At 37.8% G+C, this 14,732-nt stretch overlaps 1 protein-coding gene across 8 annotated transcripts in view; it reads left to right on the top strand.

The window, feature by feature from the left end:
* The window catches only part of BAIAP2 (BAR/IMD domain containing adaptor protein 2), a 166,966-nt gene that overhangs the window by 42,177 nt on the left and 110,057 nt on the right, over nt 1–14,732 (top strand). For all 8 annotated transcript variants that reach the window (XR_008916446.1, XR_008916447.1, XR_008916445.1 and 5 more), the window contains exon 3: nt 4,150–4,236. Coding sequence is in view for 5 of the 8 variants with exons in the window: in XM_056817364.1 (XP_056673342.1) it covers nt 4,150–4,236 (87 nt within the window). In the remaining 3 variants the exon portion in view is untranslated. The remainder of the gene's footprint in view (nt 1–4,149; nt 4,237–14,732) is intronic.

Here is a 14,732-nt window from a genome sequence, read left to right as displayed (position 1 = left end):
TCTAGCCTTTTCTTAAAAATTTTCATTTGACCCTTCTATCCCCTTAAGTTACCATCCTAATATCTTTTTTTCCCTTTCATTGTGTAAAGAAGTATGCTGTGGCTCTAAGAGAGTGGTATCCACTCTCTTAGGGCCAGGCAGACCACATCTGCCCCTCGGGGGATCCCAAAGGGTGAGGTCCAGCTATTTCTTTACTTTTTTTGGCTTGAGCCTCCACCCATCTGTATTGCCTTCTTTCTAGGGGCCCATTAACTAGCATCCTAATTCCATTTAACTCCTTAACATCAACTAACTTTTACAAAGGAGTTTTTATTTTAAAATATTGCAAGAACAAACACACATTCATTTACCCTAACATCTTAGGGTCAGAATCCCCCCTATGCCACTGTCATCTGGGGTGTGTGTGTGGTAGTCTCAAAACTTAGTTTATTTCCTATATAGCATTTTTGTTTCCATCATTTCCATCTTCAGGTGTGTCATGACTATAAAATGAGCCTGTAGCTACTGCTGAACTGGGCTACTGAAAGTCACTCCCAAAAGTCATTTCTTATTGTCATACCAAGACTGGAATGACGGAATGCTGAAGAGCCCTCTAAACCAGTAGTTTCAAACTCAAATAAAACTAAGGCCACTGCTTCCTAGTCTCTCTTAGTGATCTCATGTTTTTGTGGGTTATAGATGACTCCCATATTTGTATCATAGGATTATAGATTTATAGCTCAGAGACCTTAAAGGCCATTTAACCCAAACCCATCATTTTACACATGATTACAATTGAGGCTCAGAGATGTCAACTGAGTTGCCTGTTGCCTCGTCATTCAGTAAATGTCTGAAACTCATTTTGAACTGAGGACTCTTCTGAATGTCTCATGGCTGAAAGAGTATAAAATGTGTTGTTGAGTCAGTTTGTAATTTTTACTAGAAAGCTTTCTATTTGCTGACAGAGGCAAGAGTGGTTCTGATAGTGATGATCTATAAAGGACTGGAGGGCCTGATGAGCTGATTATTATTTAGTCTTCTCATTTCCTTTTTCATAATGCACCCAGGCCCTCTCAGTTTTCCTTTACTTCTCTCACATTTCACAACTCTGTCCTCAATGGTATTTGTCCCCTCTCTGCAAAGAACTATGTTAGAAGACTGTATGGGACGTCATACAGTTGAAGGGAAAGAAGTTAGTCAGTACAACCCTGTGATAAACTAGTTTCTCTAATCTAGATTAAAAAGTCACAGAAGGAAAGAGGAAATTAAGAGGAACAATGATGTATTAAGATCTTTTAAAATTTTTCTTATTATTGTGAATTTCAATAACATCTATAAACATCAGCATTTCCATATTCAAAGAAAAAAATGTGAGCGTAATATACAGCTGTGGTTTTTAAGAATATAATAATTTTATCAGTTTTTGAACTGTCCTATTTCTTTGTCTTTTTCTTAAAAATACATTAACTTTATTAAAATCTCAAAGTATAAAAAAAAAGTGCTTATATTTTGTTATCTCTTTTGTGAAGAATTTTTGTGATTAAAATTGTTTGGAATTAGAGGGCATATAGCTATTTGATGACCAAAGACTGACTGCACTTCTGATGACTCTTTAAATATCAACACTCTCTAAGGAGTTAGGTTTGAACAGATTGCAACTGGGCAGACTGAGAAATGTGACCCCTGGTAGCATAGAAGAGAGCCAGCCAAGGAAAACCTAGACCTTGAGAGATATGAGGGGAGAGAATTTTTTTTCTCCTTTTTATCATTGGCTGTGACTTGCAGTGGGATTCTACTCATCCAGACATCACATCCACCAGGGAATAAGCTGAGGATTGAATTGAGGGCCAAGGCAGGAAAGGAGGCTCTGAAGAGTGTGATTTGGCAGTAGGGAAGAGAGCCAGCTCTAGTTGTTGGAAGTTAGACTGTATTGAATAACAATCCAGGAAATCTATCCGAGTGATCTACCTAATGCCCAGGGAGATAATCATGAGAGAATATCCTAAGAAGGGAAAGGTCATGTAGGTCCTGCAGTGCTAAAAGTCAATTTCCTGGGCCAAATATATTCCTTACCTCCGTACCCACTTTTCCGTTGTATCCGGTGAGAGAAAATACAACCCAGATTTATGAAGAGAATGTTTTTATTACTATTTTTCTTAAAATGTATGTTCAGTAAATATCTTTGTCTATAATGTACCTGAAAGGGAATTCTGGTATAATTTTGAGAGAGATAATCCATGGAAAACCGTAAGCCTCTGAAGATAGCCTGGAATCAGCTTGTGAATGAATTAGAAGGATAGCAACCCAGATGGGGAGCTCTACTTAAATAATAAGAAAGTAAGAAAGTTTCTTTAAGACCAATATGACAGTCTTGGGGCAGTGGATAAAATGGAGTCAGGAATCAGGAAGATTCATCATTTTGAGTTCAAATTTAGCCTCAGATACTTATTAACTGTGTGACCCTGGGCAAGTCACTTTACCCTACTTGCCTCTGTTTCCTCGTCTCTAAAATGAATTGGGGAAGGAAATGGCAAAGCACTCTAGTATCTTTGCCAAGAAAACTCCAAACAAGGTCAGGAAGATCTGGACATGACTGAAACAGCTGAACAGTGAAAAATGCAGTCTTGCCAGAATTTCAGTATGGATTAATCACCTCTTTCTGAATTCATGTAAGCAAATGGAACAAGGCTTGGTTTTCTTCTTACTGATCTTTTAAAGCCATGTCAAATGTTACCTCCCTGGGCCTCAGTTTCTTCATCTGTAAAATAGGAGGGTTGTACTAGAAGATCTCTCAGGCTTTTCCAGCCTTAAAGCCTTTCTTGATTCTTTATTTAACTGATATTCCTTCTTCCTTCCTGTCCCTCTCCCCCCAGAAGTTCATAAAAAACTTTGTTCCTCTTTTTAATGGTCTTAATATGTTATTTTGTGATGAAGTTATCAGTTCTGGCCTTCATCTTTACTTCAACTGTATTTCCTCTGGAAAACTAAAATATAGATAAGTTAGTTGTGTTTTACTTCCGTTTGTCTTAAGGAGCTCACCCAATCCAGGCAGCAGCATCCCCTGTGGTGACAAGGCAGCAGAGTCTTCTGCCTCAGAACAAATTGTTTGTGCTTAATTGAAAACTATAAAAATAAAATTTGATAGATTACCCAGTTATAAGGACCCTCACTGGGTTCTATGTACAGCAGCATTAAAAACATAATTATCCTGGCTTTACAATCTCATCATGATGCTGATCTTTCAGCCACTGAATTCTCTTCCTTTTTATTTTTGCCATTCCTTATTAGTCAGGAAACTGGGGAAATGAGGCTTTTCTTTTTAGGTTTAGGGTAGTAAACTTGAAAAATTTGGAAAGATAATTAGTTTCTTAATTGAGGACTCAGATTTTAGTTATAGATCATAGATTTAGAAGAGAAAGAGATGTTACATACCATCTTACCAGTCTCTTTAATTTTTATAGACATGAAAGGTGAAACTCAGAAAGGCAAAATGATTGCCCAAGATTAATTAACCTATATCAATAATTGCTCACTTGACTGGAATGATTTTCAGCAGAATATTAATGCACCATTGGTTAGACCAGAAACTGCCTAGAAAATTAGGGGTTAAATATCTTGTAAAGTGACTGTCAATATGATCAGGCACTGTTAAGTGCCAGTTTTACAATTAATGTATTTGGGGGGAGATATGCATAACTTTTTTTAAGGTTAGAATGAAGAAAAAGGTGAGAAATGATTCAGTATGGTATAGGAAGCAATACATCTTTAAAAAGTTGCCTGAACTTCCTTGTTCAATTGCCGTGTTCCTGTTCTGCTGAAGAACACTTGAAAAAAAAAAGCATTCTCTACTTTCTCCAACCCATAGCACACAAGAAGGAATAGCATTTCATGATTTCATTGGAATAATTCTAGGCCCCTGGACCATGTCCTCAGATTGGAAGCTTAATATTTGGAATGACATTACCATGTATTCTTGGAATGTCAAGAGATTGATAATGAACTGAAGCCAAAAATCAAGTTTTGAATACTTCTGAACACAAAGGAAACGTAAATGGGACATGTTACAGAATGACTTTAGTGGTACTTGCCAAGAGTCATGACCTGAGTTTTGTGTTGCTTTTTTTTTTATTGTTGAAGGAAATGACCCACTCTCATTTTGTTTTCTCTTAGGTGTGACATTTGCTGCGAAAGGTTATTTCGATGCCCTTGTAAAAATGGGAGAGTTGGCCAGTGAAAGTCAAGGCTCAAAAGAACTTGGTAAGATATGCAATTGTAAAAGAAAAGAACAACTTGAGAGCTTTTAGAATGTCTAGACTATGGGGGCAGTTATGGAAAGTGAAGTTCTAGAACATACTTTTATTGGTCTCAGGTTTGGTCCCTTTTTAAACAGAAATCAAGGGAGAATCCCTGTCAGAATTTAAGCTTTTAAAATAAGTTGACGTTTTTGTGACTCTTCTAAAATCCAGGCCCAGACTGTGTTGTTGCTCTGGAAGTGACCCATTACTTTGCTCATAGGATATGTTGCTATCATCACTAACTTACTAATGCACAAGTAATGCGGGAGAACTCCAGGAAACTGGCTTAGTGACTGTGGTGGAATGTGATGGAGGTGGAGAGGTTGGCTTTTTTCCAGATGAGAATCTAACAGTTGGCAGAGAAAGAAGATTAATTTTTTCCCCCTGTCTTAAATAGCATAATGTCCCTTTAGGCCATTTGGTAGTATGGTGACAAACATGGGTTCATTAAATTAAGAAAATGTAGAACTTTGGGTCAAACCATTTAATAATAAAATTCTTTGACCATAATATTATCTTTATAATAAGTTTGGCCTTTTATTAGCAAGGACTTTCAGGATTAAAAGATTGCTGATGTTTGTATTAAATGCTATGGAAACCAGGTCCCTGCCTTTGGGGAGCTTCTACTCCTTTTAAGCAAGAGTCACCACAACAAAATTATAGTGCAAACAAACTTCAGTTTCTTGGAGTCAGTTATAAAGGCAGCTGACCTGTAATGACTTGATCCTTTAAAAAAAAAAGTAGAAGAAGAAGAAGAAGAAGGCAGGTCAGCTTAATTAACTAGACTTACCAGTTTATGTTTATACAGGTGTTTGAATATCAGCTCTATTCATGACTGTTAATTTTTACCCAGGGAGAAGTACTTTTATATTTACTGTTAAATTCAAACAAATGTGCATGCCTACACCGAGACCTTTTCTCTATCCAGACCTTCAGTAGGATGGCATTAGTAATTCTAGTAGCAGCATAAATACACCGTAGAATGTTAGAACTGGAAGGAATTTTAAGTCATCTTGTCCAACTTCTACTTTTATATGCTTGAAAACACAAACTAAGACCCAGAGAAGTTAATGAAATAATAATAATAATTACTGACTTTATTTAAGACTTTACATTATTCCATCATCACCACACTACTGTGAGCTCTAGGTATTGTTGCCTCTGTTTAGCTCACACAGTTTTAGCCAGTGGTCAGATTGGATTTAGGTCTCAATGTTTTTTATCATGTTCTTTCTATGCTACAAGAATACCTTAGAGACATGGTTCAGTTCCAGGCCACCACAATGAAACCAGTATTACAATAAAGGGAGTCACATGAATTTCTTGGTTCCCAATCCATATAAAAGTTATGTTGAATCTATACTTTATGGCTCAGAGGATTGAAAGCCAAGCCTACCAATGGGAGGCCCTGGGTTCAGATTTGGCCTCAGACACTTCCTAGCTTTATGACCCTGGGCAAGTCACTTGACCCCCATTGCCTAGCCCTTACCACTCCGTTGCCCTGGAACCAATACACAGTATTGAATATAAGATGGAAGATAAGGGTTTTTTTTAAAAAAGATTTTATTGCTAAAAATGCTAACCATCATCTGAACTGTCAGCAAGTGGTAATCTTTTTACTGGTAGAGCCTTGCCTTGATGTTGATGACTACTTGACTGATCAGGGTGGTGGTTGCTGAAGATTGGGGTGACTGTGGCAATTTCTGAAAATAAGAAAAAGAAGTTTGCCACATCAAATGACTCTCCTTTTTACTTGGACACTTAGGGGGCCATCATGGGGTTATCAATGGGCCTAATTTCAATATTGTTATATCTCTGAGAACAGGGAGGCCTGAGGAGAGAAAGAGGAATGACTGATTGATGGAGCAGTCAGAACACACACAACCTTTATCCATTAAGTTTGCCATCTTATATGGGTGCAGTTCATGACACCCCAAAGTAATTACAATAGTTGATGACAGACAACTGTCACAGAAATAGTAATAATGAAAAAGTTTGAAATATCGCGAGAATTGCCAAAACATGGCACATGCTATATGGGCATATGCTATTGGGAAAATGGCATCAATAGACTTGCTCAGTGTAGGGCTTCCATAAACTTTCCATTTGTAAAAAACACAATATCTGTAAAGAGGAATAAAAGGAGGCATGCCTGTACTCCATTCTCATTTATGTGAGGTAGAGCTTTCTTCTGAATAGTTTTCTTTTGGGAGAAAGGGAGCATTGGAGAATTGAAGTGGTTTGGAGGAAGTGACTTGCTAGCCATGTGATGTGTAAGTTCTGCCCAGGATTCGGTGGTAGTTTGCAGAATATATCCTCAGAATAATTTTAAGTGACATGACTGAGAGATGTGTGTTCATACAGAAATGACTTGAAATGAAATGTGAAGAGTTGTTCAAATGACTTGCAAAAGGAGAAAATTTCACTGTAATATTAGAACAGGCTCCTGAGAATTCTGAAAAAGGCCTCTGGGTTCAGGGAGGTTTTTAAGGAGTCTTCCTGTGTTTCCAAATGCTGCTTATTGACTTAATTTATCTGAATATATTTTGAGATGTTCAGATGCTGATGAAAGTCACCATTCTTAGCTATTGAATTCCATTGTTATGAATAGCTTTGACAGAATGAACAGGTTTCAGCCTGGAAGCACTTCCATTTCCTAGTTTATCCTCTAGCAATTAACTTGGTCTGCCAGATTTTGTCTAATGAAAACCAGAGCTTTCAACCCTATTTTCCACTCACTTTTTGTAGGGAAATGACAATTGTGTGTGTGCGCGATTTCTTGTCTGTAAAATGGGAATTTACTCAATAATACTGACATTCTTATATGATCTTCTATACATGCAAAGAATGGAAATGTTTAAGTGAAAGATGGGCATCCATAGTGATACCAAGTTAGAGCTTCTGTTAATTACATTGGCATCATAGAATTAAGTGAAAGATAGGACTCTGGACAGCACTGAGTTCAGTCCCTTCATTTGACTAGATAGGAAGGTCGTAAAATGCCCAAGATCATACAGGTAATAAGTGATAGAGTCATGATCTGAACCCAGTTCCTTTACTCCAAATCTAGTGTCCTTTCTACCATATCATGCTATTTCTTCCTGCCATTCACTATTAGTGAAGTGATAGTAGTTCAGGATAGGCTTTCTTGAACTAATGCTGTTAGTTCAGTCTGGTTGAGTTAGGGAATCAATTTACTCCTTCTTGGCCTGGAGGCAGAGTCACTTTCAGGTTACTAAGGTAACATCAAAGATTATGATACTTGCATTTCTGGGAGTTTGCTAAAGTACTTCTTGTTTTCTTGTCTCTAATCTGACTTATGTTTCTAGTTTTGAGTATTCATATGGGGTTTTGTTGCTTTGTTAAGTTTTCTAAGGTCAGTTCTAAGATCAGAGAGGGGAAGTGACCAGGAGTTATTTTTGATTTTGCTGTGTTATTGATCCTGGTGATATTTCAAGGCATTCAATCATGTGGACTGGACAGAATTGCAGTATTTGTGCGAAACTTCCAGAATGGCTTCCAAGAAGCTGTTATATGACTTGGTAAATTTACATTCTTACAGTAAGAACTCGATTATGTAAATGCATGGGAGAGGTGTATTATCATTGAGAAGGAAACTGTCAGCTCATATGTATGTGTGCTCTTCTCCTTTCCCTCTTTCACATTTTTGAAAAAAAAAAAGTTAGAAGAAGAAATTTGGGGGGGGGGTAGTGCTTAAGGTCCAGCCATTATTTGGCATCTTTTTGTCCTCGTCATATTTAATTTTTGGAGCTGAATAAGGTATGTATATGGTAATATAGTATTAACCTTCTCTTTTCCCCAAGACTCTGCTCTGTCTCTTCTGCCACTTACAGGATAAAATATAAACTCAACCTCAGTAGATCACATTGGTTTATTGTCAGGCTCCAACTCACCTTTTTACACTTGTTTCAGAGTATTCACCTTTACATATTTGAAATTTCATCCAGATTGGACTGTTCCCTGATCTTGTCCTTCCGTCTTCTGTCTCTAAGCATTGATTCATCTTGCCTTTTGTTTTTGGAACAGACTCCCTCCCATGCTAAAATTGTTCCCCTCCTTAAAAGCCCATTTCAGATGCTAGCTAACTCCATAAGGTTTCCCTGAAACTTTCTTCTTGGTTACACTTTTTTGGTAAATCTCTCATGATTCTCTGATTTCTTATAAACTTATCATAATTTCTATTATGTTTATTTGTATACACTACTCACTACTGGAGCATTACTCTTATTAGATTGTAAACCTCTTGAAGGTAGGCAGTGTGTTTGATTTCACCTTCTCTGTATCACCTACACTTTCCCTCCAACCCACCTCCAGTACCTTGCACTCAACTGAAACTTAATAAATGTTGGTTGAATAAACCAAGGGCAGGTGATCTCTCTGGAGATTAGCCATTGCACTCATATTTAAGTTGTGGTTTGATAGGCCCCAATAGCTTAGGGGGTCTCTCAGTGGCAGACTGGATGCTTAAATAGACTTTTATCTTTTACTTTCTGAGATATAACACTAAGATGATTGTACTCTTGCCCTCTTCTTTCTTTTTAATCAAATTACATTTCATTTACATTTTTTAAAAAGTTGAACTTATATATCTTTTAAAAAAATATTTTCCCATGTTTACATGATTCATTTTCATTCCCTTCTCTCTTCCTTCCCCCTCCTGGATCCAATAAGCACTTCCACTGTTTTGCCCTCTTCTTTAAGAAGATACTTCAGTTCCTAAGTATCATTTGGAGAGAAAACTATTTTATTAGAAGGCCTCTGTGGTACTAATTAGATTGTTCTTACTCTGTTATAATTTATCCAGATTTCTTAGATATATCCGTCTTGAGTTCTGTGAAATATTAAAGCCTCTGAACTGGATTATTTCAGCTCTGTTTGTACCATACATGTAATGACATGCTGAGAAAAATCTTCAATCTCACTGTATGAAGTTCAGAGGGTGAAATTTTGCCATATCAAGATAAATTGCTTGGCTGGTTGTAAGATGAGCAGGAAAAATATCTCATGCTCATGTGCTACTGGTCTTTTTGGTGGGCTTTCTTCCTTCTGGAAGTTTTGTTCTGAGAAATACCCTCAGCATCAAGTCTATATGGAGGTTTCAGATGTGTGCATTTCAGTAGTGGTGCTGCCTGGTAATTTTTACAAGGCTGTGTTGAGGTCCATCTGGCAAGTGCCCATTCTTTTTTTTCTCTTAGTGTCATGAATTTTTTTCCCCTGGAGGTTAAATTTCCCCATCAAGCACCTCATTGCTCTCACTCAGCATTTGCAATGAAACCTTTCTAGATATCTTGCATTTTATTTATTAGATGTGACAGGTTAGGACTATAGCTGGCTAGTTTTTCCTCACATTGACTTGGTGTGCAGCTCCAGTGATGATTATGGGAAATTTCTTCTGGGCTGTGCTCTGACAACTCAACTTCTCTTTCAATTGCTAAAACCTTTACTATCCTAAGGGATGAGACAAGAAATTTATCCCAAATCTGGTTCCCTAGCATTTTTAGTAGCCTTTGAAAGTAAAGAAAAATATTGTAGAAATAATGTTGATATTTACCTGAACCATCATCTGTGACCTCCTCAAGATTCAGTCCCTCTTAGCTTGGAGATAGCATCAGTGCCTTGCTTGTTGCTTGTCTGAAAGGGTATCTTTCTAGGACTCCCAGAAAATGCTAACTAAGCCTGAAATATAATCATATATTTATTTCATTTACATAATCCTTACTTGTAGCTAGAACCACAGAATGATATTGATTCCTTCTCCCCCTTTTTCACATATAGAGAAAGATAGAAAGGGAGAGAGAGAGAGAGGGGGAGAGAGGGGGAGAGAGAGGGGGAGAGAGAGAGAGAGAGAGAGAGAGAGAGAGAGAGAGAGAGAGAGAGAGAGAGAGAGAGAGAGAGAGAGAGAGAGAGAGAGAGAGAGAGAGAGAGTTTTATGTAGTCGAAACAGGTTGTTTCAAATCCTATCTCTCACAGAACCTTTTTCATAGATTCTCATTTGAACACAATAAAAACCCTGTGAATTGGATCTTGCAGATATTATCCTCATTTCACAGGTGAAGAAACTTTTGTCTTGGGTTTGGTGATTGATAAAAGATTCCACAGTTAAATAAATATCTAAGATGGGATTCAAATGAAGATCTTTCTAACCCTAGTTCTGAACTCTATCAGAAGCTTAGAGTAGTATGGACACTGTTGATAATTTTAAACAAGAAAATGAAAAGTGGCTGTTTTTTTTACCATTTTCTCCTTTTGGGGGCTGGGAGGTGGTGGAAAGCTGATTTCTTTGATGTTTTGATAGGGCAAGGTCCAGAATGATGCTGGCACTTTAGGGGAATGGCCTCATTTGGGTGTCTTCTCTTCCAAATTACTTTCATGCACCCCATAAATATTTCTGGGTTCCAGTTAGTAAAAAATAGCTACACATGGACCTCTGACAGATAAACATTTCTTTCTTGATTTATTTATTCATGTCTACCTAGAAAATGGGTATTTTTAGAGTACAGCAGGCCCTTGACAATTGATTTTCCATGCTTTTGTCAGAGATCAGCACATCTTAACTGTGTGACCTGGGATAAGTCTTTTAACCCCAGTTGCCTAGCCTTTATTGCTCTTCTGCCTTATAAGTGATCTTAGTATCCATTCTAAGGCATAAGGCAAGGATTAAAAAGGGAAAAAAAAGACTGACTTCAGTTTCTTCTCTTTCCAGTCTTGAACCTATACTTAACCATTTTAAGTCTTTGTTGCCTCTGCTTGTCCTATCATTGCTCATTTCTTGCCAGACCTCAGCCAGGGATTACTCCCACCATCTGTGTCCTCTGATCCCACTCATGGTGCTGCTGAACAGAGCTGAACCAAGATGACTGGGTACATTATAAATTCTTGTTCTCCAACTTCAACTGAGCCTGCACTGAAGCAAATCAATCCTGTTATTTTCTCCTCAATTGATTCCCTATCTCATTCCCTACAGAAGCTATTCCAGAACTCTTCTTCCTTCTTCAAGCTTCCCACACCTTCCTTTCTCCCCTCTCAGATGAGGAACTTTTTATTTGAGAGAAAAAGTCAGTCAACGATTTATTTAGCATTTCCTTGTGTCCAGATACTGTGCTAATGGCTAGGGGAAAATGTGAAAACATAATGTCTACCTTCAAGGAGCATTCATTTAAATAGAGGTTGAAGGAGATAACATGTAAATAACTAGGAACCGATAAGCTGTAGAAAAAGTAGATTATGAAGGTAACCCCAAAAGGGAGGCATTAGCCATCTATCTGGAAAGACTAAGAAAGGCTTCCTGTACAAGGTGAGGTTTGAGGTGAGTTTTGAAGGAAGTCATGGAAACCAAGAGAGGCAGAAGGGAGAGGGGAGAGCCTTCCAGGCTTGGAGGACAGAGATGAGATGTCATAGCTGAGGAACAATAGACCAATATAGCTGGATCACGGAGGTGCATGGAGAGGAAGGAAGGATCAATTTTTGAAGAGCTTTAAATGACAAATAGAATACTTTTTACTTGACCTTGGAGGAAATAAGGGGGGCATTGAAGTTCATTGAGCAGCAGAGTGACATGACAAACTTTTGTAAAAATCATGTTGACAGCTTAATGTAGGATGTTGAGGAAGAGACATGTAAACTCAGCTCCCTCCTCCGCCATCTTCTCCATCTGATTACATCTTCAATCATACCTCCTCCTCTCTTCCCCACTCTGTCTTTGTTGTTATTCTTTCTTCCTCGTTCTGTCTCTTCCATCTTTCAAAAAATCTTCACTGAACTATCTCTTCTATCTCTCCTTGTCTCTCTTCCCTTTTTTTTAGCCAAACTCCTAGGAAAAAAGCTATGTATACTTGAAGCCACCACATCTTTTCCTACTTCCTCAGTTCTTGGCAGTCTATCTTTAAGCCTCATCACTCAACTGAATTTCACTGCCTTTTCCAAAGTTACCAATAACTTCCTTAATTGCCTCGTCAAATAGTCTTTTCAGCCCCATCCTTGAGCTGCATTGAACACTGCTAACCACTCTTTTCTAATAGGTACTCCTTCCTTTTTAGGTTTCTTTGACACTATTCCCTTCTGGTTCTCTCCTTGCCTGACTTTTTTTCTCCTCTTTTTATTCATCATTTATATCACATATTCTAACTGTAGATGTTCCATAAAGCTCTCCTGTTTTAGGCTTCTTTCTCTATTTACTCCATTAGTAAATTCATCAGCTGTAGTGGGTTTAACTGTCATCCAGCAAGGTGGCATACTTAGTGAACAAAGTGCCAGATCTGGAATCAGGAAGACTCATCTTCCTGAGTTCAAATGTGGCCATAGATATATACTCGCTGTGCAATCCTAGGCAAGTCCCTTAACCCTGTTTGACACATTTTCCTCATATGTATGATGAGCTGGGGAGGGAACAGTTAGACTTAAAGGATGCCAGGCCTAGAAATGGGAGATTCTGGATTCAAATTTGGCCCCATACAGTTCCTAGCTGTGTGACCCTGGGCAAGTCACTTAACCCCCATTGCTTAGCCCTTTCCACAATTCTGCCTTGCAACTAATACAGAGTATAGATTCTAAGAAAAAAGTTAAGGGTTTTTAACAAATTTAAATAAATTAGTGGGAGAAGGAAATGAGTAGTTTACTCCAGTATCTCTGCCTAGACAACTCCAAATGGGGTCATGTTGGGTATGACTGAAATTACTGAGCAGCGTAGTGGTGACTCTCAGATCAATATATCCAGTCCTAGTTTCAGTTCTACGTCACTAATTGCCTGATAGCCAGTTTATACTGGATATCCTGGAGACATATTAGACTCACCATGTCCAATGTACTTTCCCTTCTTTCAAAGTTCCTTATTACCATTGTAGAGATTACTATTCATGACTCTCAGGTCTATAACCTTAGCATTATTCTTAGCTCCTTACTTTCCTTTATCCCTTTGCATCAGGTAGTTTCCAAATATTATTTTTACCTACATCAAAAATCTTGCATCTGACCTACTTTTCCATCTTTGCAGTTTCCACCTTAGTTTAGGGCTTTGTCACCTCTCACTTATATTATTGCAACAGCCTCCTACTCCTTGATCTCGGTGCCTCAACTCTCCCCACTCAAAGTTGATCTTACAGTGCTGCTAAAGTAATTTCCCTTAAACCTTTGACTCCTCTGCTCAATTCCAGTGACTTCCTATTACTCTTAGGCTAAAACAGAAATTTTGTTTAATTTAATATAGCCCCTTAGAGGCAGAAAAGATTTCAGGAGGGGTGTGGAAATGTTTCCAGAGTAAGAAAAGTTTTTTCTCCCCATAATACTTTGTTTGGTTTTATAACAAGATGTTACATTTGAGACCATAAATAAATAAGAAGAAATTTCCACCTGCAAAATCTTGTTTGTTCAAATGAGCAACAAAGTTTTGAATATTCCTCAGAGATCGATTCTTATTCTGCATTTCATGATACAACCTGATGGATTATAAACTGCCTCCAAATCCAAGTTTCAGGCAAAAGTAATACTTTATTATAGAATAAGAAAAATTACAAGGGAAACAGCAGGATAACCTGCAAGGTATTGAGAATATTGATTTTTGAGGTGGAGATGAGTATTCCAGTTCAGGGATCAATGGGAAAGAGACGCAGGTCTTCAGTGGTAGCTTGAAGTAATTTATAATTCTTTTTAGCCTGGCCCCAACTATCTTTCTGGTCTAATTTGCCATTACTCTTCCTTCTCCCTCTTCTCCCCAACCCCACTTCCCATGAAGGCAGGGATCAGGGAAGAAAGCAAGAAGCTTCTGATATGAGTTAGCTTGCTTTTTCACTCTTCTTGCTTAGTTAAAAATATCTTAAAATGCTTTTAGCCCTCAAGGTAGAAGCATGCAATAAAGCATGGAAGAATAGGGTGCTTCAGAAATATTGTCCTGAGCCTTTGGTAAAAATGCTTATGCAGAATATCAGATTTTAAAATCAGGTTCTCATTTCTACCTTTGACTTTGGCTATCCTCTCTGGAAAAAGAAACTAATTTTTTTCCTCTTAAGTCTGAATCACATCTTATATTAAATTAGAAAAATGCAGAGAAAGCAATATTTTCAGGACCTTAATTTCAGATATCTATATACCAGCAAGTCTAATCCAGCCATTTGCTTTTGCTGGGGGGTTAAAAGACTTCTAGACTATTCCCTTTGTATCAAATTTCCTTTCCTCAAAATGGGACAGTTGCTCCATTGGGTATCTTAAGTTTATAGCCTGATGATCTGGTAATGAAAGTACTTGATAGCACATTATGCTATCATTGTTATCATAATAACCATGAATCCAGGACATAAGGGTCCCTCTTGACTTCCATAACTCATTTGGATTAGTGCCAGGCCATCCAAGTCTTATTGTGTGTTTTATGAATTTGAGCAAAAAGGTACTCAAAAATGTTTGTTGAGTGAATAATTCTCCAATTTTCTCCACTTCATTTTAGCCCAA

This window comes from Monodelphis domestica, chromosome 2, assembly GCF_027887165.1.
Source record: "Monodelphis domestica isolate mMonDom1 chromosome 2, mMonDom1.pri, whole genome shotgun sequence".
Taxonomy (NCBI): Eukaryota; Metazoa; Chordata; class Mammalia; order Didelphimorphia; family Didelphidae; genus Monodelphis; species Monodelphis domestica.
This window is presented reverse-complemented; position numbering and strand designations above follow the sequence as displayed.